Source organism: Artibeus jamaicensis, unplaced genomic scaffold (genome assembly GCF_021234435.1).
Source record: "Artibeus jamaicensis isolate MK-2021 breed Jamaican fruit bat unplaced genomic scaffold, CSHL_Jam_final contig_1132, whole genome shotgun sequence".
In the NCBI taxonomy this organism is placed as follows: Eukaryota; Metazoa; Chordata; class Mammalia; order Chiroptera; family Phyllostomidae; genus Artibeus; species Artibeus jamaicensis.
This window is the reverse complement of record NW_026521221.1, coordinates 5,035,343-5,059,772: the sequence shown is the minus strand read 5'-3', so window position 1 is coordinate 5,059,772 and position 24,430 is coordinate 5,035,343. Positions and strand designations below refer to the sequence as shown.

Genomic DNA, 24,430 nt, shown 5'->3' with positions numbered 1-24,430 from the left:
GGAAAGAGGACCAACAGACCAGACCAGGAAGACCAGAACCGGGTCTCTCCAAGTGTGGAAACAGTACACACGACAGACACAGTGCTCTGTGTCAGTGGAGGAAAGATCCCAACGAATGGAGCTGAAGCAATTAATTACACACATGGTAAAAATAAAACTGGACTCCTCTCACAGATGAGCAATCAGTTTAAACTGGGTTATAGGCAAAACTAAAACTTTTAGACCAGAATAGAGAGAAAATCTTTGAAATAAGGATAGGGAGGCATTTATAAACCACCACCAGGAAAAGAATGATAAATTCAACTGCATTAAAATTTAGAATGTCTGTTCACCAAACCCCTACAGAGAGTGAAATGCAACCATGAACTCGGTGATACTGCCACAAATAAAACTGAAAAAGGAGAAGTGACACTGAAAATTTTATCACTTAGTAGCAAGGTTATTATAATACATAAGGAACATGTAGTTAAAACTAGTTTGTAAAGGAACAACCACAGCTGTTTCTATAGTCTTTCAAATCCTCAGTATACATCTCTTGCACTCATGGAACACGTGAATCCTACAGACCAGGGGTCCCCAAACTCTGGGCTGCGGACCAGCACCAGTCTGGGCCTGTCAGAAACTGGACCACACAGCAGGAGGTGAGTCTGAATGTAATGTGCTTGAATCATCCCCAAACCATCCCCTCTGCTCCCCCTAGAAAAATGTCTTCCACGAAACTGGTCCCTGGTGCCAAACAGGCTGGGGACCGCTGCTATAGACTAATTCACCCCAGAGACTTTTGTAGCACATCAACCTCAAAAGCCCATTCCTATACAGCCTTAGAGAAACTCATGCATGAATAGCTGGGGACGAGAAAGTTTGTAATAGCAGTGTGCCTAATAACAAAATTATGGGAACAACTGAAATACCCACTGGCAGAAAAAAAATCTGTGGCAGAAGAATCAAAAAGCAGAGGAAATCTAAGCAAACACAAGCCAAGGTAATGGTAACCTCTGGGGATGAAGTCAAGTAGATAGGAATGGGGGTGTTTATTACAATGTCTTGTTTTCTATGTATGAAATATGTCATAAATCTTTGATCATAAGCTCATTGATACATGGGTTCTTATTTCTTTATAGTAAAATGACCTCCAGGAACTTGAAAGTAAGCAAAATTTAGTCAAGGAGTCATTAATAGCTTCTAGGCCTATTAGACTGAACTAAAACCTGAATGAGAGCATTAGCATTTTAAAAGAATGTACCTATCCATCAAAAGGATTTAAATAGCCCATGGAGTCAATAACAAACACTGGAGGAAAAAAAAACTAAAGCCAGTCTTAGTGACAATTCTCCATGGGTCTTCTGCAGATCTAGTGAGCAGGGATGCACAGTCTGCCTGTGTTTCAGGCTGTCTTCTCAAAGATGTGTGTTTAGTGAAACCCTTGAAAGACACAGTGTCTCCCCTTTGAAGTTAGATTGTTTAGTGTCCAGTGTAACAAAAGCAGTCTCCCTCCATGATGAAAGTCAGGTAGTCTTATTGCCCATTAGGAAAGACTTGGGTTCCCTGGGCTAAGGTGTTCAGTGTGTGTGTAACATCCACCTGAGCAGCTCAGCACCATCCCCGTGGGCCTCGGGGGGCAAGGGGAACCAACACAAACATGAAGCTCAAGCCTCTTTATTGTACTGTGAGCAATGAAGTCCTCTGTCTCTGATCTACTAGCCCCACTAGCCTTCTGGCAGCATCCATACAACTGGCGAGTTAACTTCACAGCTTTTACGTTAGCTTTTAACTTAGAAATTTTTAAGTAAAATCTTAGACTCATCATATTTCTTGACATTGAGGTAGTCTAGTTCTTTTGGTAAGGCTGTTCCTTTCTTGTAGAGAAGGGTCTGTCAAGCTATTCCAGGCAAATGCAGTTAAACATTCACAGCATTTAACTACTCTGCTGAGGGTACACACAGACAAAGCTACCTTTACGCGGCGATAGGGTATCTCACGAAGATCTACTTTATTCAAACTATGTACCAAACAAGCTGCTATGAGTACTACAGTCCATGTGATAGCTTAAATTACAATTTTTGGAGGGAAGGGAGGAAGGGAGGAGAAGGAAACATCAATGTGAGAGAGAAACATCAATTGGTTGCCTCTCACACATGCCTGGATTGAGGACCAAATCTGCAACCTTTCATTTTGCAGGACGACACCCAAACAACTGAACCACACTGGTCAGTGCTTAAATTAAATTTCACAGTATGACTTTTACATATTGCTTTCCTGAACTTCATTGTTTTAATATTTGAAAGATGACTCCAGCCTTGATATCATGACAAAATAAGGTTTCTGATCTGCGAGCTGAAGGCTAGATTCTGTACTAAGAAAAATTCATCCTGTGAGATCTTTTGGGTGACATCCAAATGGACAACTGGTACACAATGATAACAGTACTGTGCTGAACGCAACCGTGCATTACTCCTGTTAAGAAACTCCTGCAATATTTATTTATTAAATCTATATTTATTAGGAATTAGAATGGAATAGGTTTTCCATTCCATTCTAATTCCTAATAAACTAAGTTCACTTATTTTGACATCAGCAAATGTTTAAACATCTAGTTATGCAAACTCATACACTGTAACTCTTGTTTCTCTATGTTTCATCAATCTTGGAGGTGAAGAAAAGTATCAATAGTAAGGAAGCTGGAATTGAGATTCAGATAGTCTGGCTGGCTCATGGGAATTTTGAAGCCATGTTCAAAATTCCCATGGTGAGGGCTACCTCCCGGACACGCTCACGTCCCTCCCCGCAGTTACGGAGCATCATGTCGCACTGTTCTACATGGTGACTCCCTCAACCACCACACCACTACCATCACCTCTTGCCATTCTGGAAGAAGAGTTCAGTCTTTTCCCTCCCATCAATCAAACAAACAAAAAAATTACAAGTTTATGGTTCCCTCAGCCAAAGAAGGTAGGAGAAGCAAACTCCTAGGATCTGGATGATGACTATTAGTCTACTGTAAGTTTGTGTTACATTCACCAGGCTTTCTCTTCTTGCTCAATGGTATTAATCAGTGACTTAGTTTAGGATGTGCGTATTTCAATTCTTTCCTCCCAGGAGATGAGTTTTTCTGCCCATTACTTGAGATGTTAAAACATATTTTGTACAATATTTAACAGTGAAAGGACAGCAAACTCACAGTTATTAATAACCACACCTAAAACAAAAGCAAACTAAGAGGATAGCTAGATCAGGAGCAGAATCATAGAAATGAAGATCTCAAGGAGGGTTAGCAACAGGGTAGTGGGAGAAGGATAAGGGCGGAGAAGGTAGAGAAAATAAGTAGCACAGACGGTAGGTAGAAAATAGATAGGGGAGAGCAAGAATAGTATGGGAAATATAGAATCTAAAGAACTTGAGTCACATGGTCATAAACTAAAGGGGGGGAGTGGTGGGGGAGGGGGTGTGGAGAGGGGAGGGGAATAAAAGGGGAAAATAGAACAGCTGTAATGGAATAATCAATAAAATATATTTTTTAAAAAAGTGTTCAAGTGTGTATCTCAAGACTTAAAATGCCTTACTAAGAATCCTTGAAGTTTATGAGCAAATATCACTACAGATAATGTTCTGATGTCCCCAATTCCTGAAAAGGATATGTAGATTACCTTTTGTTTTTATTCTTGCTATTATATTGCTCAAAGTAAAACGGGTTTAGAATTACCTTTCCCCCCTCTTCTGGTGCCAATATCTTAATATAAAATTTTCCTGCATTTCTTGTATTTCATAATAAACTTACACAAAAATGCATAAATGATAGATAATTTCTACCCCCAAATTGAGGCAGTTTGTCATAGTGGCTGTTGTGAGAATTAAAATGAATTACGTAAGTACTTTAAACAGTACTCAGCACAGAGCAGGCACCAGCTATGATAAAGATTAAAAACTGTAATCATCAGATTTTATGAAATATAAAGCTGCCTATATGCCATAAAGGGAAACATTTTAATCTGAGCTAGAATAAAAAGAAGGAGGAAGCTTACTTACCATTTCTAAATAACATTAGAATTTCAATAATTCAACAATTACTAATCTAGTGACTTTGTTCAGGCACTTAATGATTCTATGCATGAATTTCTTCACTGGTAAAAACTAAAGATTTTGGCTTTGCTCAAATAAAATATTGGACTCAAAAGCATTTAGTGAAGCACCAAAGGGCTATAAAATCTCATTCTTATTTTTAACAGTCTTTTCGATTTCCTGAGACAATTATAAAGGCGGAATAAATCATTAAACATAAAAACAAACAGAACACTTTAACAGCTAGTCTGCCTACAAGAGTCACCCTCCCCAAAGTAAAAGCAGAATGATTCTCAGAAATTTGAGTGTTGCTTTCGGTAATATATTTATTTTCTGTAGAAGTTAATGGAAAACAAATGGCAGGAATACTAACAGGTTTCATTATGCTACTTCACATACCATTTCTTCTGCAATACGTGAGAGGAAAAAAGGTCAAGGATATAGTGTATGTTGCAGTTCCAATGCAGTGGGGAACAGAAACACTCATGTGTTTGACAGAACAACAAATAAGACAATCAAATACTATCAAAGAAACGAGAGCCTTCGCTTGTCTTTTGAGAAGAAAAAAATCATCCTGAGAATTGATGACAAAACTAATGTGTTTCAAAATGGCCAATACAAAAGTGAAACGGGCTATGAAATGTGATGTGAGTAGAAAAAGTAAAATTTCAGGTAAGTAAAAATAATTGAAAACTATATTATCATGAGAAATACTTAGGATAATCATCACAAAAAACTAGATAACAGATTCACACTGTTACTGTGACTCTTACTGAGACCTGCTTTCCTTGAGTGACCAAAGTTCCTGGGGGGGTTAAAAAATTTACTCAGGAAAAAGGGGGGATACCATGGCCATAACAGCATTAAAGTCTGCTAGCATTTAACCTGTTCTACGAAGTCATGAATCCAGCAAGATCATAGTGAAAATAAATGTTTACTTATGGACTGCTTAATTCACTCAGAAGAGAACTAGCAGTGCTACCCCTGGAATCAGGCTTGTCTTTATGTCAGATCAACACAGCAGCCCTCCAACCACAGCATTTACCATGCCTCTTCCACCGAAAACCAACACATGTGCTCACAAGTACATCTACGTGCTTGCAAGCACATGCACCCCCACCGCCCACCCCAAGAGCTAGCCGTCTACTGGACCTAACTTGAGGCAAAAGCTGAAACAGTGAGTGTTCGATCTGATGCAGGGTTCCTTTAGCTCTCTACTTGAGGACAATTCACCCTGTCATGTCATCCTTTTCAAGGAACCCTAACAGTGTAAGAGGTCAAGTTCCATACCAATTTATGACTTGTTTTACATAAATGGCAACAATAAAACATATTAACTATTTGCTCTGTCCTGCCTATTTTACATTAAAACAAGGAGCACCAGTAACCACAACAAAATTAGAAATAGTATCTTAGGATGTATATATTTCTTCAACTTTTGTTTTTAGGCGGTTTCATTTTTTAACATTTAAAAAAATTTTATATATTTATTTTTAGGCAGAGAGGAAGGGAGGAAGAGAAGCATCAATGTGTGGTTGCCTCTTGCACATCCCTTAGTGGGGACCTAGCCAGCAACCCAGGCATGGGCCCTGACTGGGAACTGAACTGGTAACTCTTTGATTCGCAGGCCAGCACTCAATCCACTGAGCCACACCAGCCAGGGATGTTTCCAGACTATTTCAAATCATCATAATGTTTAGAAAATATTTTTCTTTTCATTGTTCTTAAATTTATCATTTACCCCTCTTACTGCTCTACTTTCTTAAATGTTTGCTTTTTAAATAATTGCTATATATTTTTTCCTTTTTAAGCTGTTTCCCTTTAAGATTTCACACTTGTAATTTCCTACTCCATACCAGTTTGGGAAACGTGTCTTTACACTCCACTCCACCTATTCTTTGGCATACTTTTACCCCCACTTTCTCAGTTTTTGGTTCAAATGCAGTTTAATTTTTTATTTTAATTACTTAAAGTACTGCTTTATTTTTTCTTGACTTTTAAAATTTTGTATCATTTGTGCTGGCTGTAGGACAAGTTATGTCTTTTGCAGCCACTAATAATCATGACAGTTTATTTAATTGTGACATACTTTATTCAGAATATAAGTGGCTACATGTTCTAAAAATGCCTGTGGTCTCTAACAAATAGCTCTTTGAGATCAGGCAAATCACTCTTATGTTCCCTGACACAAGAAGGAAGTGGCAGTGCTATTATATTGGAGGTGACAGAGATAGTCTTCCCCAAACTTTTCCATCTCAGGTGATAGCATTTTCATCCACTCAAGTGCTTGGACCTCAAACTCAGAAGTTATCAACTCTTCTTTCCTTCATATTCCATGTCTAATCCAGTATGAAGTGGTTTTTTCCCCCCTTCCTAACAATTTACTCTCAATTCAACCATTTCTCATCATCTCTTCCTAGTTCAAATTATCAACATCATTTAACTAGACAAACTGGTCATAATTCTACCTATGACCATACTCTGTCCATTCTCCACGTAGTAGCTATGTTTTAAAAATGCAAATAAGGCCTTTATTAGAAATTAAACACCTTTGAAAAGCTTCCATTAAAACCAAAACAACATTCCAAACCCTCCCAATTGCCTACACTATGCAAACACTACCAGGTTCTCTAATTGTGACTTGTAGTATTACCACCTTAGTTAACTAAGCTACAGCCACATAGGCCTTTCTGTCCTTCTACTATTCCATTTCCAATTACTTTGTTTCTTAGTGCTTACTACTATCTGAAATAATAGTGGTTATAAAAGTTATTTATTATCCATCTCCCTCGTGGCTCAAAAGGATATATCCCTTTATATCCTTTATATCCTTTGTGAGACTCATATCAGTCTTGTGCAAAGCTACTGCCAGGGCTTAGAACAGGGGCCTGGCACACAGGTGTTCTAACGTTCGTCACGTGCATATATGTGACATACATATCAATGTGTGTATGAATATGAATGAGCTTTTTTTATGAACAGAAATAAACTTTTTTTAAAAGATTTTCTTCTTTTATCCTCACCCAAGGATTTTTTAAAATTGCTTTTCAAGAGACAGAGAAACATCTATGCAAGAGAGAAGCATGAATTGGTTGCCTCCTGATGTGCTGAGACTGGGTTTTGTTTGAGGCTGGACCAGGGGCTGCACACACCTGTGCACGAACTGGGGATCAAACCTGCAAACTTTTGGTTGTAGGATGAAGCTCTGACCAACAGAGCCACACCAACCAGGACCAGAAATAAACTTTTAACAATATGATAAAATTACAGTTTTCCCACAACCACAGAAACCAACGAATTAGAAACTGGGAGAATTACAATGTATGCTTTATATTTTTTATAAGAAAGGAAGGTCAATGTTCTAAAGTGATTCTGTAAATGGCTATTCTTCCCTGCACAGTGTGGGTTTCCAATGTCATTCCTGTTTGGATTTTATCCCGCTTCTTAACATAGCAGACAGAGAATTACTATAGATTTGCAACGAACTACTACTGCCAGGCATTTTGATTTTACTTTTTAAATGTCTACATTTTATTTATATTTTTAATTTAATCTTTATTGTATTTTTTCCATTACCATTTAGTCCCCTCCTACTCTCTGCCACCCAGCAATCACCACACTGTTGTCCATGTGTCCTTTTTCCTTTTTGCTCAATCCCTTCACTCCCTACCTCTGTCCCCCCAGCTGTATCCCACTCCCCATCTATGTGCCTGTTTCTGTTTTGTTAGTTCAGTTTGTTCATTAGATTTCACATGAGGGAAATCATTCGGTATTTGTCTTTCTCTGACAGGCTTGTTTCACTTAGTGTAATGTTACCCAGGTCCATCCATGCTGTGACAAACGGCACAATTCTCTTTTTTACAGCTGAGTACTATTTCATTGTGTAAAGGTATCATAGTTGCTTTAGCCACTCAGGTACTGAGGGACACTTGAGTTCCTTCCATATCTTGACTGTTGTAAGTAGTGCTGAAATGAACATAGGGTGCATATATTCTTTTGAATTAGTGTTTTGGGTTTCTTTGGATAAATCCCCACAAGTGGGGTCACTAGGTCAAAAGGCAGAACCATTTTTAATTTTTTGAGGTATCTCTATACTACTCTACTCTCCACGGTGGCTATACCAATCTGCATTCCCACCAACAGTGCAAAAGGGTTCCCCTTTCTCTACATCCTCAACAGCACTTGTTTGTTGATTTATGATGATAGCCTTCTGAAAGATGTGAGGTGATACCTAATTGTGGTTTTAATTTCTTTCCCTGATGATTAGTGACATTGAGCATCTTTTCATATGAATGTTGGCCATCTGTATATCCTCTTTGGAGAAGTGTCTATTGTGGTCCTTTGCCCATTTTTTAATTGGACTGTTTTTTGGTATTGAGTTTTGTATGTTCTTGATAAATTTTGGATATTAACCCCTATGAATAAACTTTTAAATCCCTAAAATAATACTGTGGAAGTTTTATTATTATTGTTATTTACATTAGGAAACAGGAAGACAGAGAGCATTAATAGCTTTGTAATTCTGAGTAAGTTAAAAAGCCAAGAGCTACAGTTATATCTGCCTGTGACTAAAATCCAAAATCTTACTCATTGCTGCAAAAATGTCTATCCAGGGAATAATTTTTCCCTAATGCCTAGTTTGAGTCTAGTAAGTAAACAGACCTTAAGAAAAATAGTAGAATAATAAGTCTATGCAGGAAATGCAAAACTCACAGATCCAATTTACACAAAGCAGCAAGAAGCATCTCCTTACTCAAAGGCTGTGATGATTAGCCAAGTAACTCTCCTCTGAAACAGCCACAACTGTGATAAAACCAGGCTCTGGCACTGAACACAAAGGGAAGCCATAAGCTTGTGAGAAACTGGAATGAGAGCTCAGTCTAAAAGCAGTACTGTTGGATAAAGTGCTCATTATCTTATCTAGTCTCTGCCTAATCTGTCCATCCTGTAACTCTGGAGTGAACAGCTGTTTATGCTATAATAACCTACCCTAAGCCGACTCATTCATCTTCCTCCTTGAAAAAATATATTACTAGCTAAGCAATACCAGGATATAACTGCAGAATCAGCTCAAAATGGTGCTATGAAGAACTTACAAAACTCAATACCCCCCCAAAACAATCCTGTTAAAAAATGGGCAAAGGCCCTCACTTACCAAAAGAGGGCATTCAGATGGCTAATAGACATATGAAAATTGCTCAATGTGACTAATCATCAAAGAAATGCAAATTAAAACCACAATGAGATACTATCTCACATCTGTCAGAATGGCTATCATCAATAAATCAACAAATAACGAGTGCTGGTCAGAATGTGGAGAAAGAGGAACCCTTTTGCATTGCTGGTGAGAATGCAGATTGGTATAGCTACTGTGGAAAGCAGTATGGTTTCTCAAGAAATACCTGAAAAAATTAAAAGTGGATCTGCTTTATGACTGGTGATTCCACTTCTGGGGATTTATCCAAAGGAAACCCAAAACATTAATTCAAAAGAATATATGCATCCTTGCGTCCATTGGAGCATTATTTACAACAGTCAAGGCATGGAAGCCACCCAAGTGTCCACTGGTAGCTGAGTGGCTACAACAACTATGTTACATTTACACAATGGAATAGTACTCAGCAGTAAAAAGGAAAAATTTACTCATTGTGATAGCATGGATGGACCTGGGCAGTCAGAGAAAGACAGATACCATACGATTTCCCTCATATGTGGAATCTAATGAACAAACGGAACTAACAAGCAAAACAGAGACAGACTCACAGATGGAGAGCAGGCTGACAGCTCTGGGTGGGGGTGTTCAGGGGAACTGAGCAAAACCAAAAAAGAACTCATGGACACGAACGACAGTGTGGTGTTTGTGGGGGATGGGGGCGGGTGGAGGTGGAAGAGGGCATAAGGGGGATAAATGGTAATAAAAAATACAATAAATAATGGAATAAACTACTTGAATAATTATTGATCATAAAGAATTTTTATTAAGAAAAAGAAACTATTAAGAGTGAAAATGCAAACCACAAGCAACAGACATACCTACAATATATATATATCCAACAAAAGAAATGATTTCTAAAATAAATAAAATAATGCCTATAAATCAATGAGGAAAAGAAAGGTAACTCAAAATAAGATGCATAAAAATCCCAGAAACTTCACAAAACAATTTCTAAATGGTCAAGAGGCAATGGAAAAAGGTTGTTCAACATCAGTATCAATCATGAAACTATAAATGAAAGCCACAATAAAATATTACTTTACTTCACCAAATGAAGTAACTTAGAGGAAAAACGGGCAGCACCAATTGTTCAGGAAAATTCCCACCACTTGTGGAAAGGCAAACTGGTACCACTTGGGAATGTTTTTGTTTTTGAGTAAAACTGATACTCCATAAATCTGGCACATGACTGTGTACCCAGGTTTGTGAAGCAACAAATAAAATAGAGCCCAAAGTGTTTTTGCAGAACACAAAAACACAACAATCTGGCCCTTGTCTTACTTGCCTCTCTTTTTTATTCTCCATGCTGGTTTTCCCCTAGACCACAGGTGGCAAACACCGCAGGTGGAGGCCTGCAGGTTGAATCCGGCCCTCCACTGTTTTATCTGGGCCCACACCTTTTTCTACTGGAGTGGCACCAAGCACCTTGATCCTAGTTAAGAAGTAGTTACATTTACACAGTCCTAAAATTACATTTGGCCCTTTGAAGGCAACTGCAAGGCTGATGTAGCCCTTGGTGAAAATGAGTCTGACACCTCTGCCCTAGATCATGCATGCCTTTGCTTTACGTTGCTCCCATTATGAACTAAATGTTCATATCCCAACAAAATTCATATGAAACTCTAATGCTGAAGGTGTTGGTATTTGGAAATGGGACTTTTATTTAAAACAGTTCATGAAGGGTGTGGTCCTGGTCTAATGAGACACCCTTACAGGAAGAGACACCAATGAGCTTGTTCACTTTAATGTTTTCTCTCTCTGTCTCTGCCAGGTGAGGACACAGAGAGAAGGTGGCTGTCTGTAATCCAGAAAGACAGCCCTCACTAGGACGTCAGCCATGCTGGCACCCTAATCTCGGGATTCCAGTCTTCAGAACTCTAAAGATATTTCTTTTTTATGCTATTGTGTTATGGCGGAGCAAGCTAATATACTTGTTCTAAAACCTTCATCCCCTTACTCCTGGTGGTCCTTTCCCCCCAATCCTCATCACCAGCCCCACCCTCTTTAATTGGTTAATTGTTCCTGCCTTGAAAATTTTAGGCATACCTAGAAAAAAATTTTAGGCATATGTACCTTCTACAATGAGTCCAATGCCCCTCTCCTGTGCTCCCGTAACACTATGCTAATGCATCTATTACCTCGCCAGAAACACTCAGGACACAAACCATGGTTTATTTTCCTTTCTATCCGTCGATTCTAAAGCACAGGGTCTTACATATTGTATAAAATAATTAATATTAATAATCTGTTAAACTAAATGCTTTATCATATTGTTCATTTGTCTCACTTTATCTACAGTGTAAGCACATTTCTTTCCTAACAAATTACATGTTTGAAGTCTTCAGTTCAAATGAGAATCATTCAATAGAAATCAGCTGGGCTTTAGGTAGAGCCACTATGTCACTGGATACTAATACATGTTACAGATACTATCTAGCAGGAAGAAGCAACTATTTTAAAATTTTTTTAAAAACCATTTTGATTGGCCTGTAGATAGAATGGGTAGGATTTTAACTACATTAATTGACATAGTGTACAAGCATTGTAACTGATACATTCCTCCTTTTCATCTTTGTCACTGAAAACTTAAAGTCAAATTTATGGCTCAATTATTACAGCTGTAGGGGACTTTATGGCCTACATATTTATTATCTTCTTCTGGCTTTGATTCATTATAAATCATATTCTCCTGGGTTTCTTGTTGTTATTTGTTAATTTTGTCTGATAAAGGGCAGATGGCCTTAACATCCTTGTCTAACACATCCGACTTCTATACGTGTAAGTAACACACTGGAAAATATTTAGCTTCTCACCTGATTGGCTTGGCTTTGCAAGTAGACTCTTCTAGCATTCAAATCTTCAAAGGGAGAAGGTCTTGAGATTCTATAAGGCTCACTGGTAACAACTGTCTCTTGCTGGAAAAGATGATCTTTCACTAGAGAACTGGGAGTATCCTCTTCAGTTGCCTAATGAAACAACCCCCAACTCGTTAGTTACCAGGATATAAAAAAATAGATACTTTCACTCTAACAAGTATTCAGCAAATCAATAAGAATGTACCACTACCATCACTATGAATAGCAATTCCCAAAACTCAAATGTATGTGACTAGGGAACCATGTCAAAATAAAATATTAAAAAAAAAAAAACAACTTCATGAGCAAACTGGGCTTTCTTATAGAAAACAACTTAGGAAGAACTGGAAGACTAACCATGACAGGTAAAAGAGATACCTAGTTATAATGAAGCCTTCAGTTAGAATTAAAAATGATAGTGTACACAAAAAAAGAAGAAAATATTAGGAAGAAAATACAAAACAACAAGTGTTCTTTTGCAAGTTAAAAGAAAGGTATGTATACCAGGAACTGTTCTGTACTATGTAACAACAGGAAATCAAAAAAAAAAAAAAAGAAAGATAGCAGTCATGACCTTGTTGAGTACTGAATGAACTAAGTAGCCTGAACTCGTTGATTATTTCAAAAGATTAAAATCATGTAAGACTTAGAGAAAGGGAATGTGCTCAGTCAAAAACATGCTTTTAAAATTTTATAAACACTTGATTTCTGAGAAATAAATGTTAAGTGATACTTAGCATACTACAAAACAGAAAGCCCTAAAAGAGTTTTAATTGTTTCTTTTTTTAAAAAAGAAGTGAGATGGCTATTTGCTGTAACTTTTCCCATTACCATATAATTATTTCAGAAGAAGCAGTGACAGCCAATTAAAAATGACAAAAACACTTACACTGGCTCATTCTAAAATAATTTAGAATTAGGGGCTATTTAAAGGTATAAACTTTTATAAGCTTTTGTTAAATTAAAAAAACACATTTAAAGTTTTTGGTATTACTTCTAAAATAAAGCCATAAAATTCATTAAATGGCTATGATATTTTAAATTTACAAATGCAAGTTCTAGTCTTTTTTCTGGAACAAAGTAACCTTGTGATATTTAATTTCTTTGGAACCCAAGTGCCTCAATTTTCAAATAACTGTAATTCCTATACTGTTTCATGACAGGGATTATTACAAGGACTTAGTGAGAGGATAATATGTGTGAAAATTTTCTGAAAACTAAAAGCTGTTATTTTATCAGGGAGCACAAAACTGAAATAAAAAATATAAGAATCTTTTATTTAAAACTATGCTGAAGGAAGTTAATTGCTATTTAGCTAATTTTCATAGCAGTTGTCCAAATGTGTCACAACAATTAATGCAAAATTATTGGAAAGGAGTTGGGTAAATACTGGTATCCAGCAAACATTCTTTCAAAATGCATGATTAAATTTTGAAAGAGTAAAACCACATTTATTTGTTCCAGAGAATTCTTAAAATAAATAACTCAAGTAACTGAACAAAATTAAGTAAACTAAATAGCAGAAAACACTGGGGGGAGAAAAGGTTTAAGGGTGTCCAACCTTTTGGCATCTCTGGGCCACCCTGGAAGAAGAGTTGCCTTGAGCACATTAAATACATTGTACCATATAATAAAAATAAACTCTCACAATGTTTTAAGCATTATGATCATAATGTTTTAAAATTTACAGTTTTGTACTGGGCTGCATTCATAGCCATCCTGAGCCACATGCAGTGTGCAGTCTCACAAATTGGACACCCCCGAGAGAAGAGGCTTTAGGTTGAAACCTCAACCAATTAGGGTATAAAATTTAAGCAATGCACTTCTCTGAATCACAATTTATTATTCTAAATTGGGTGTACACTTTGTACTAAAAATCTCGGGTTAGTTATGGTACTCAAGAGAGCCTTGGCAGGGTTGCTCTGTTAGTTGGAGCCTCATCCTGGAAACCAAAAGGTTATGGGCTCAACCCAGGGTGGGGAAGGGTACAGCAGGCAACTGATGGAGGTTTTTCTCTCACATCAATGTTTCTTTCTACCCCTCCCCCCACAACCAATACACATATCCTTAGGTGAGGGTTAAAAAAAAAAAAGATATCCATGAGATTAGAAAACTACAAAAAAGCATGAATTGCAATACTTGTACCAGTAGTAATTATAAAGTAACTATGCTTTTAATGGTGACAACTATTTGGATCAGGTTGTCTTTACTGAATTTTAATCTAACTGTAGAGTCGATTAAGAATTATAAAATACAAATAAAGCTTACTTTAAAATCTGTACCTAAACAAACATAAAATGGTTATTAGTACAGTGTTTTACTATACTCAATTGGGTTAATTCTACTTACATTCCATATATTAAACTGTAATATAATACACTTCATTTTTATTAAGACTAAACACATGTATTTTTTAAAAGAGAAATATCCCAAGTGTTTCCTGTTTTCTTATGAAACAAAAATATATGTATTTGGGTATCAAAAGTAGTTTAAAAATTTTCACCAAGATTTTATTTTGGTGAAAAAAAATTAACCTATTAACTAACTCAAAATATTTCTTATTACACAGTGAATTCAACCACTTACCTAAATGGGTCTCAGCTTACAAAATAACTAAAACATCTTTCAGGTATCTGACATAATGAAAACGAGAAACAAAACCCTCACTGTTTGAAAATTCAGAGCTACACTTTATAAGGCATATGTTATGCATGAATTTGGGGAAACAAATGAACATTTTTAGAGAATTCTAAACTGGAAAAGAGTATTTCCCTACTACTTAATTATCTCTCAGTAAGTTATAAATTCTGATGTGTATTAACAAAAATTTTTAAAAAGTGGTGATGAGCCATTCTCATCCATTGCTAATTCTAACACAAGAGTAAAATCTGCAATGACAATTTCTGAAAAACTGTTTTAATAAAATGTATCAAAAAGTTAAAACAGTCACATATTTTGACCACTTCTTGAACCTAGTGTTAAGAAAAAAAAGTACTACCTCAAAAAAGATTTAGAAACAATATATTTTTCTCAGAATTATCATTTTTCAAGCTAGTTTACTAGCTTTAATCAACATCTTAATTATAGAACTATTTCATTTTTAAAACTACAGTGCCTTAATGTACTAGTAACAACCTAATCTAAGGAGCCACAGAGGCTTATGAAAGAAATATTCACCAAGATGCTGCATTTCTAGACTAAGGATGAATTAAGTTGATACTTTGTAAGAAGAAAATGAATCACCTCAGCATGGATAAATAGCCCATTTCTTTTACACAGTAACTCATAATTTGATTACTTCCTTCTCTTTGCTAGTTCAAAATTAGGCAGGAAAAGAACTAAGCTTACTGGTAACACCCAGAAACACAATAGTTTTTAGCAAGTTGCAGTCACTTGGTTCATCACGGGAAGTGTGATAATTTGCAGAAAAGGTGCTTGATGCTAGTACTCCATTTCTTCACATCTGTAGAGGAGCTCAATGCAACCACTTTTCTTTGTCAACTTTAAGCTGCACAGAGGCAAAGACATCACAAGCTGCTGGGAGGCTATAACAGCCTGGGGAAAGCTATATTTCCACAGTAGGGGTAAATTAAGTAACACTTCCTCGGCCTTCTTTGGAAGTAGCCACTTATCTTCTCCAGAGGATAACTGGCTGAGGTTTCCTGTCTTCTTTCCTGGCAAGACCCAATCAGCTGTGTTAAAGGGACACCAGGAAGCGGTCCCAGGGTTCATAAGCTTTTGTTTGCCATTTCTGTTCTCAGTACTAGGCACTTTCTTGGTGTATCCTTTGCATTAGGATGTGATGAGCCACTGACAAAGTACTGTTCCATAACACTTTAAAGGAATTACCAATTCTTTTTTTTTTAAATTTTTTTATTGGTTATGAAAGAGCCATTGCCTTTGGCATCTTAGCTTGTTTTGTTGCCTCTTTTCTCAAAAAGACAGAGCCACTTCTGTATGCAGGGAATCTATATACTTCTCATATTCAGGTTTGGCTGCACAGGTCTAGCATTTTTTCTTTTGCTTCTTTCTCCAGCAGCCATTTATTTACAAACAGCTTCCCTTTCACAATTTTCATCATGATACACTCTGCAAAGCTTGTACAGGGCTCACTGGCTTTGCAGACAGACCTTTACTTTATATTGGGTCCTGATGGTTCGGTACAAGTCAATCCTCAATTATCATGCTGGGAGCAGGTCAGGGTTTCTTGGCCTCCATATGGTCCCTTGAGCACTTCAGATCACCCAAGTTTTCAGTCTCCACACCTTACGGCTGGTTGCTCCAACAATTGGTATAGGAGCCAGGCTTGACAATCCAATCATTCACTCTATAACACTCCTGGAACACCCAAAACAAGAGCTTAAAATTCTCACTGGTTTCATAGCTGCCATTCCCAGGGTTTCACAGTTTGTTTGATTCCTGGGGAGTCACCAGCCAATCAGAAAAATCCATCTCACCTTGATCGAGAAGCTCTAGATTTTTAACCTTTTAGGTACTATGGAGTAAGAACTGGTGGTAGAATAACTGTTACCCTTTTGGTAACTTGGTTTTTCAGAAACTTCTTGTTGCTGCCTCTTTATGGAACCAGTTTTCCAAGCTCCTTAAAGGTTGCCTCAGACATTAAAGAAATCGCAGGCTCTGGCAGAAGTCTAACTGTTCTCCAAAGTCTGATTTTGGGTGAGCCAGTCATAGAAATTAGTGCTAGGTGTGTAAGAAGCCTGACGACCACTGGCATGTTTGCTTCCAAGGAGCCATTCACTAAAAAGGACAACTGCGGTGCTAAATGCTGACTTCTGCTCCATGAAGGATCCAATATTTGATGAACTAGTATGAGCCACCAACTGTTCAGGAATGTAGATGGTCTTGAGGGACCCAAATGCAGTAATGGCCTGGGGTAGAGCAGTTGTGTCTGCTTCAAAGAGTAAGACGGTCAAATCTTCAGGTTTGAGAAACAAGCTGCCCAGTTTTTCCAGGCATACAAAGACTTGATTGGCTAGATTCTTGTTTTGGGTGCACTCCACTTGAAGAATAAGATAAATGAACTGGCCCAGTAACAGGCAGAGCTGTTGTACCTGCTGCTGAAGTGTCTCCTCTTCAAGCTGACAGATGAGATCTACTTGTTCATACTACCACACCTCATCGCTTCGAAGGCATTCCAAGTGATGGGCTTTTTGCAGCTGTGAATGTGGGCTTTGATTCCTTCCAAGTTAGCTTTATTTGCCATTCAGCCTGGAGAACTCCACCAATAGCAGGCTCCAAATCCCTCTGTGCATCACAACACCTCGAAAGGGATTCTCATTCTGCTCACTGTTCTAGCTACAAGGACAATTCTGGATGATCCAAAGGGACATTTGGTAGAAAGACACCACCTGACACGTGCCAAAAGCCAACAGCTTCTCAGAATTATTTTTGATAGTTAAAGAAATAACCTAATGCCCCCAAATAAGACTTAGTTAAGTAAATTATGCTATGCCTACTTAACAGAATATTGAGCGGTCACTTGAAATCAGGTTTATGAATAGTATCTACTAAGTGGGGAAATATTTAGTGTTAAACAGTATATAAAATGTTATTGTACCATAATCATAAAAGTATAAAAGACTGGTTTTTCTACTTAGAATCCTTCTAAGATTTCCAATTATAAAGCTGTATTAGGAGAGCTTGCATATACTAGCAATAAAAAAATCAGTCTTGTCTTAGGAACAATTTAAAAAAATAGACAAAAGGTTCACAGGCACAAAACCTGTCCCTGTGAAAACACAAGGTATAAGTCCAATTTTATTCCATAAGGGCAAAAATAGACAATGAATATAGGAAAAAATGTTGCATTTCATTCGGTTACAGACAAAAATATAATGTCGATTTTTAGACAGACTAGAAAGATGGAAAAGGTTAATAAGCAATGTTGAAAAGAGTGCGGAGGAACAGGAATGCTTGCGCACTGCTGGGGAGTGCAGTTCTACTTCGGGAGGGTGAGTATAGAGATACGTGTAGAAATAATCATGGTAGCACTATTTTTAACAAAAAAGGAAAAAAGAAAATCATCCTATGGCTATTACCAGGAGGGCATTGGTTTAAAAATTACTATATAAATATATGACAATTCTATGCTGACATTAAGAAGATGTGTATGCAGCACTCATGAGATACTGTTAAATGAAAAAAAGCTAGGTACAAATCTGGGGATACCTGGGGAGTGAGCAATCCCAGCCCCAGGCCAGACCTTGCAGCCCAGGGTTCCAGACTGGAAAAATAAAGCCTCAAAACTTCTGGCTGTAGAAAGCCAGTCGTGGGTGGGGTGGTGGAAGAAACTGCCAGTTTCATAGGAGAGTCCATTTAAAGGGCCCAATACAGTCCTGGAACGTATGCAAACCCACCTACTCTAGAACTGTCAGTATGACACGATTCTATCTGCCTAATTGATAGGAAGGGAGAATATTTGTCATACAACTTGAGAAAGAGAATACAGCCAATACAACAAACAGCTCCTATGTTTTTCTCCATGTTAGCAAACCCTATCTCTACAAACCAGTAAACATCATCTTGAAAGGTTTTTTTTTTCATTTTTTTATTCTTCCTTACAGTTTTACCACACAAGTATTATCCATAAGCAATACTTAGTTACAAATGCTTTTAAATTTTATTTGACTGATATCATGCTATTTGGGACATTATGGAACTTCCTGCTTTTGCTCCAGTTTTTTTTTTGGTGAAACTCATGCTGACACATGGAGCAACAGCTCACTCCTTCTCATTTCTTTGTAGCAATGGTAACTAACATATATCACGCATTTTCTATGTATCAGACACTGTACTGAGCACTTTGCAAGGGTTAACTCATTTAATCTCACAACCCCTGGAAGTAGAGAGTATGATATTATTACCTCTCTATTCTGTCTGTAGAAACTAAAACTCACAGATTAAGTAATTCACCTAAAATAAAAGTTATCTTTTTGCTATTTCAAACAATGTTGCTAAGAACATTCTTGTGCAGGCCTCACAGGACATAGCTACAAGTGTTAACATATCCAAGAGTGGAAATGCTGGATTACAGAATATACATATGTTCCAGTTTACACAATAAAGATTATTTTTAAGGTGATTTTCACATATCCATAAGCAGCATTCCATATTTTCACAGACTACACATTTTTACAACTTACACTCATATATCTATATGCTGTTTTAAGTTCTAAAATAATAAATCGTTTTCAATTTTTAGGGAACAAGAAATTTTTTTTACACAAATTTTAAGAATGAAAAAAAAAGAACAATAACTGTTCAAACAAATGAATGCATAAGGTTTTACTTCTTACCATGACGCCTACTACTGTTGCATTTTCACCTGTTTTGTTTCATTAATACCGATGTACTTGCTTCTTTCTAGTACCATCTGACATTTCACACTTCTAGTCCTTACATGTCATCTCCTCTGCCCACACGACTATCTTCAACATTCCACTAGCAAAATTCCTGTATAAACTCAGCCATAAACTTCTCGAAGACCTTGTTGATCCACTCCCAAATTACCCACTCTCCTCTGAACTTCCCGAAACATACTTGTCTCTGTTACCCTTTATTCTAAATGTTCTTTTATTTATATTTCTCCTATAAACCAGTAATAACTCTGTGTTTTATCCCTACAGCTTAAACTATGCCTGGCACATAATGAATACCCTATAAATAATGTGTGATGTGCAAAAATTCACGAATTGGATCACATAATATTAACATAGACCCTTGAGAGCAAATTTGGTACAATACAAAAAATACAGGAAAAAACAACAACACAAAACCTTCACTCACAAAAGAATTAATTTTAGTTAATTATTAAAAGTTCAAATTACACAAAAATAATACTTCCCAGTTCAGTGTGAACTTCTGGTCAAGATGGAGGCATAGGTAGGCACGCTTTGCCTCCTTGCATAACCTCGAAACAAAAAAACATCCAGAATTGCCAGAAAATCAAATTGTATCAAAGTCCGACAACCAAGGATTTAAAGAAGCCATGTTCATCCACATGAGCAGGAGGAGCAGAGACAGGGAGATAGGGAGACAGGGAGCCAGGGTGAAGGGGGCGCCATGTGCAGTGCAGAAAGGGTGGTCCCGCATTCATGTGTGGTGGATAAAAATCTGGAGATACCAGGGTAGTGAGCAATCCCAGCTCTAGGCCAGACCTTGCAGACCAGGGTTCCAGACTGGAAAAATAAAGCCTCAAAACTTCTGGCTGTAGAAAGCCAGTTGTGGGTGGGGTGGTGGAAGAAACTGCCAGTTTCATAGGAGAGTCCATTTAAAGGGCCCAATACAGTCCTGGAACGTATGCAAACCCATCCACTCTAGGAACCACCACCACCAGATGGGTGCTAATTGCACACGGGAAATTGGTGAAGTAACAGGAAATGGGGCAAGTACTGAATAAGCCTCCAGCAGCCAAGCAGCAGCACTGTCCCTTCTCTGACCCCTCCCACACATATAGAGCAACACAGCAGTGAAACGGTTGCCTGCCCTGTACAATGTAACAGATATGCCAAGAGAGTCAAAGCAGCTCTACTTAATACACAGAAACAATCACAGGGAAGCTGCTAAATTGAGGAGACCAAAAAATATGGCTCAAATGAAAGAACAGAACAAGACCCCTCAAAAAGAACTAAATAAAACAGAGACATGCGGAGTTCAAAACACTGGTGCTAAGGATGCTCAGAGAACTCACTGAGTACAGCAAAAGCATTAATGAAAAAAATGAAGGTTACACTGAGTGAAGTGAAGAAAAATCCACAGGGAACCAAAACCTAAGGGAAGGAAGCTGGGGTTCAAATCAATGATTTGGAACATAAGGAAGAAATCACAGTCAACCAGAACAGAACAAAGAAACAAAAATTCAAGAAAGTGAGGAGAGAATAGGAAGACTCTGGGGCATTTCCAAAACTGCCAACATCCAAATCATAAGGATGCCAGAAGAAGAGGAAGAGCAAGAAATCAAAACTTATTTGAAAAAATAATGACGGAAAACTTTCTTAATTTGGTGAAGGAAATAGACATACAAGTCCAGGAAGCACAGAGAGTCAGTCCCAAAGAAGCTGGACCCAAAGAGGACCACAGCAAGACATATCATAATCAAAAGTCAAAGGTGAAAGATAGAGAATCTAAAAGCAACAAGACAAAAGCAGAGAGTTATCTACAAAGGAGTTCCCATAAGACTGTTAGCTGATTTCTCAAAAGAAACTTTGCAGGAAAGAAGGGACTGGCAAGAAGTATTCAAAGTGATGAAAAGCAAGAACCTACAACCAAAATTACTCCATCCAGCAAAGCTATCATTTAGAATGGAAGGGCAGATAAAGTGCTTTCCAGACAGCATAAAACTAAATGAGTTCATCATTACCAAGCCCTTATTATATGAAATGTTAAAGGGACTTATTTAAGAAAAAGATAAAAACTATGAACATTAAAATGGCAATAAATTCACAATTATCTAAATAACTGAATCTAAGAACCAAAACTAAGCAAACAATCAGAACAGGAACAGAATCATAAATATGGAGATCATTTGGAGGGTTATCAGCTAGGAGAGGGAAGGGGGAAGAATGGGGGAAAAGATACAGATATTAAGAAACATAATTGGTAGGTACAAAATAGGGAGATGTTAAGAACAGTATAGGGAATGGAGAAGCCAAAGAACTTATATGCACGACCCATGCACATGAACTAAGGGAGAGCACTGATGGAGGGAAGAGGGTACCTGGTGAATGGGGCAAAAGGGAAAAACTGGGACAACTGTAATAGGACAATCAATAAAATATACTTAAAAAAACTGTTCCCATAATCCAACTCCCTTGGAATAACACCTATTATTACCTGACATACCTTTTCTAGACTTCTTAATGCAGGCATCTACATTTACCCCGAGGTATATTGTGATTCCATTTATATTTTAGATCCACATAGTGCCTTTTTTACTTCATAATTTATAATGGACATCTCGCCATGTCAATATGTAAAGACATACATGACTTGAAACAGTTGGAAAGTTCAGTATTTTTCATCATGTATTCTATAGGCAATATTCTACTTTTGGGCGTTAGATCACTTCCAACATTTTGTTATGTACATAGCAATGCACAACTCCTTATAAATATGTCTTGGTGCACTGGTAATATCATTTCTTTAGGATTAATTCCTATAAATAAAAATACTGATGCCCTGGCTGGTATAGATCAGTGGGTTGAGTATGGGCTGCAAACCAAAGGGTCAGGGTTTGATTTCCAGTTAGGGTATATGCCTGGGTTGTGGGCCTGGTCCCCAGAGGGGGCCATGTGAGAGGCAACCATACATTGATGTTTCTCTCCCTCTCTTTCTCCTTCCCTTCCCCTCTCTCTAAAAATTAAAAAAAAATAAGAAATAAAATTACTGAAAAAATGATATGCATGTATTCCAATTATATTACAAAACCACCCTCTAGCAAGCTTATGTATCATCTGAAAATCCATCAGTAGTACATGACAGGGGTCATTTCTTCACATCTCTGCCTATAGTGGTGTTATTGCCAATCATCACCAGTCTGAGAAAACATTTGTATTGTTACTTCCCAAAAAGATTACCTGTACCATTTCCACAAGTAAAATTAACAACAACCAAAATACCTTCTTAATTAGGATATGAATGGATATAAAAGTATTCAGGCTAAGTCAAGTTTGAATGTTTTTACTGAATTATAAACCTTTAAAAAATTACTGTAGGACTATGGACATAATCTAAAGTTAGGTGGTGGGAAATGGGAAAAATCTCAAGAGCAGAAAATTTAATATGCATAAAGACTGTATGTATAGGTGTATAATGTTCAGCTTTTAAAAATTATATACCACAATTATATATACCCACATTCAATGTTTTAAGTGTTGTGTTGGCATAAGCTCATCTGTATTATCTCTAAAGTAACCCATGCCAATTTTAATGTACAGTAGAAATGTTTCACTCTCGGAGATCGCTATAATAATTACTCTCCCATGGTTGCTAAGAGATTGTTTAGCCTTTTCTTTTTGCAACACTACGATAGCAATTTTGCATGTAGAGGCAAAAGGATGCTGGGCAAAACAATAAAATAATTCAGACAGTAGCTCTCTGCCAGTATATGAGGCTGAGTGACAGCAGTAGAGGATAAAAAATATTTTGCTCCTCTCCTCCCTTTGTCCCTTCTTCCTTTATTGATTCTGAATCAGAGAAAAACTAAGGGTTGTTCTGCAACTATTTCTGACTGGATATTTCCCAATAAATAATGCAAAAAAGTGGTATCAGAGTCTACTTATTGCTCAAAAAATTCATTTTTGTAGTTGCATTATCACAAATCACAGGTTTCAAAATGTGTGGCTGCATCATATCCAACCAAATAAGTTTTTAATAATTATATTATTAGTTTATTTTAGCATGACTGAAGAACTTTAAAATGTTCTTCAATGAAGAAATGTTATATTTTAGCACTGCATATGTTGAAAATGCTACCAAAGTGGTTTTTGGCATTTAAAACTACATACTCAAATTATGAAACTTAGCACAGAGAAGGAAAAAAATGACTAACTATTCTATGAACAATCCAGTACCAATTCATTTTAGATTTTGACCCCGACTGTCTCCTGTTACTTCATTAGATATCTTTAATTACTTTTGATTAGTTTAATTACATTTGAGTTTTTAATTTGGCATTTGTCTATGAGCTTTGTCTGAAAACATTAATAGCATAGATAGTATTTTGTTTAAGCAAAGTGAATACAATAATCGGTGATGGGACAATACAAAAGGAATGAGAGAAATGTACCCAGATATAATGCCCAGCCTTAAAAAGAAAATGAAAGCAACTCCTCCACCCCAAGATTAAGCAACAGAAAAACTGAACTACCTTTCTAATGAAACTTTAGTTTGACTTAAAAGCAGTATTAGATTTTCAGAGATTGTTTATTGCCTTTAAACCTGAATTAATAGGCAATAATTACACAGTTCCTGATAACTATATAAGTCTTTATACAATCCTTTAACTTGCAAATCTGTTTTTAAAATTTTATCTTCAGGTTACATTCAGAAATGCCAACAACAATTAACGTAAAAGGTTATGGAAAATAAATGTTGAATGAAATGTGACTGGCTAAATATCAGTGTAGTACTATTACAAAATACAATGGCTATATTTGAACCATGTGGGTTCCAATTTTATGATTTATGCTATTAAAATTCAAGCACCACCACCACTACCATCACTAATACAAACAAAAATCTTAACAAAAACACAATAAAAATGGAAGAGACTGATGCTAATGGG

At 37.0% G+C, this 24,430-nt stretch overlaps 1 protein-coding gene and 1 pseudogene across 4 annotated transcripts in view; both read right to left on the bottom strand.

Annotated features, from left to right (window-relative positions):
- The window catches only part of SPRED1 (sprouty related EVH1 domain containing 1), a 119,209-nt gene that overhangs the window by 13,249 nt on the left and 81,530 nt on the right, over positions 1 to 24,430 (bottom strand). For 3 of the 4 annotated variants that reach the window (XM_037143760.2, XM_037143756.2, XM_053665491.1), the window contains one exon: positions 12,085 to 12,237. The exons of the other annotated variant lie outside the window; for it this stretch is intronic. In XM_037143760.2, the coding sequence (XP_036999655.1) occupies positions 12,085 to 12,237 (153 nt within the window). The remainder of the gene's footprint in view (positions 1 to 12,084; positions 12,238 to 24,430) is intronic. 4 annotated transcript variants of the gene reach the window in all.
- Positions 15,584 to 18,196, bottom strand: LOC119038026 (nuclear receptor coactivator 4-like; annotated as a pseudogene).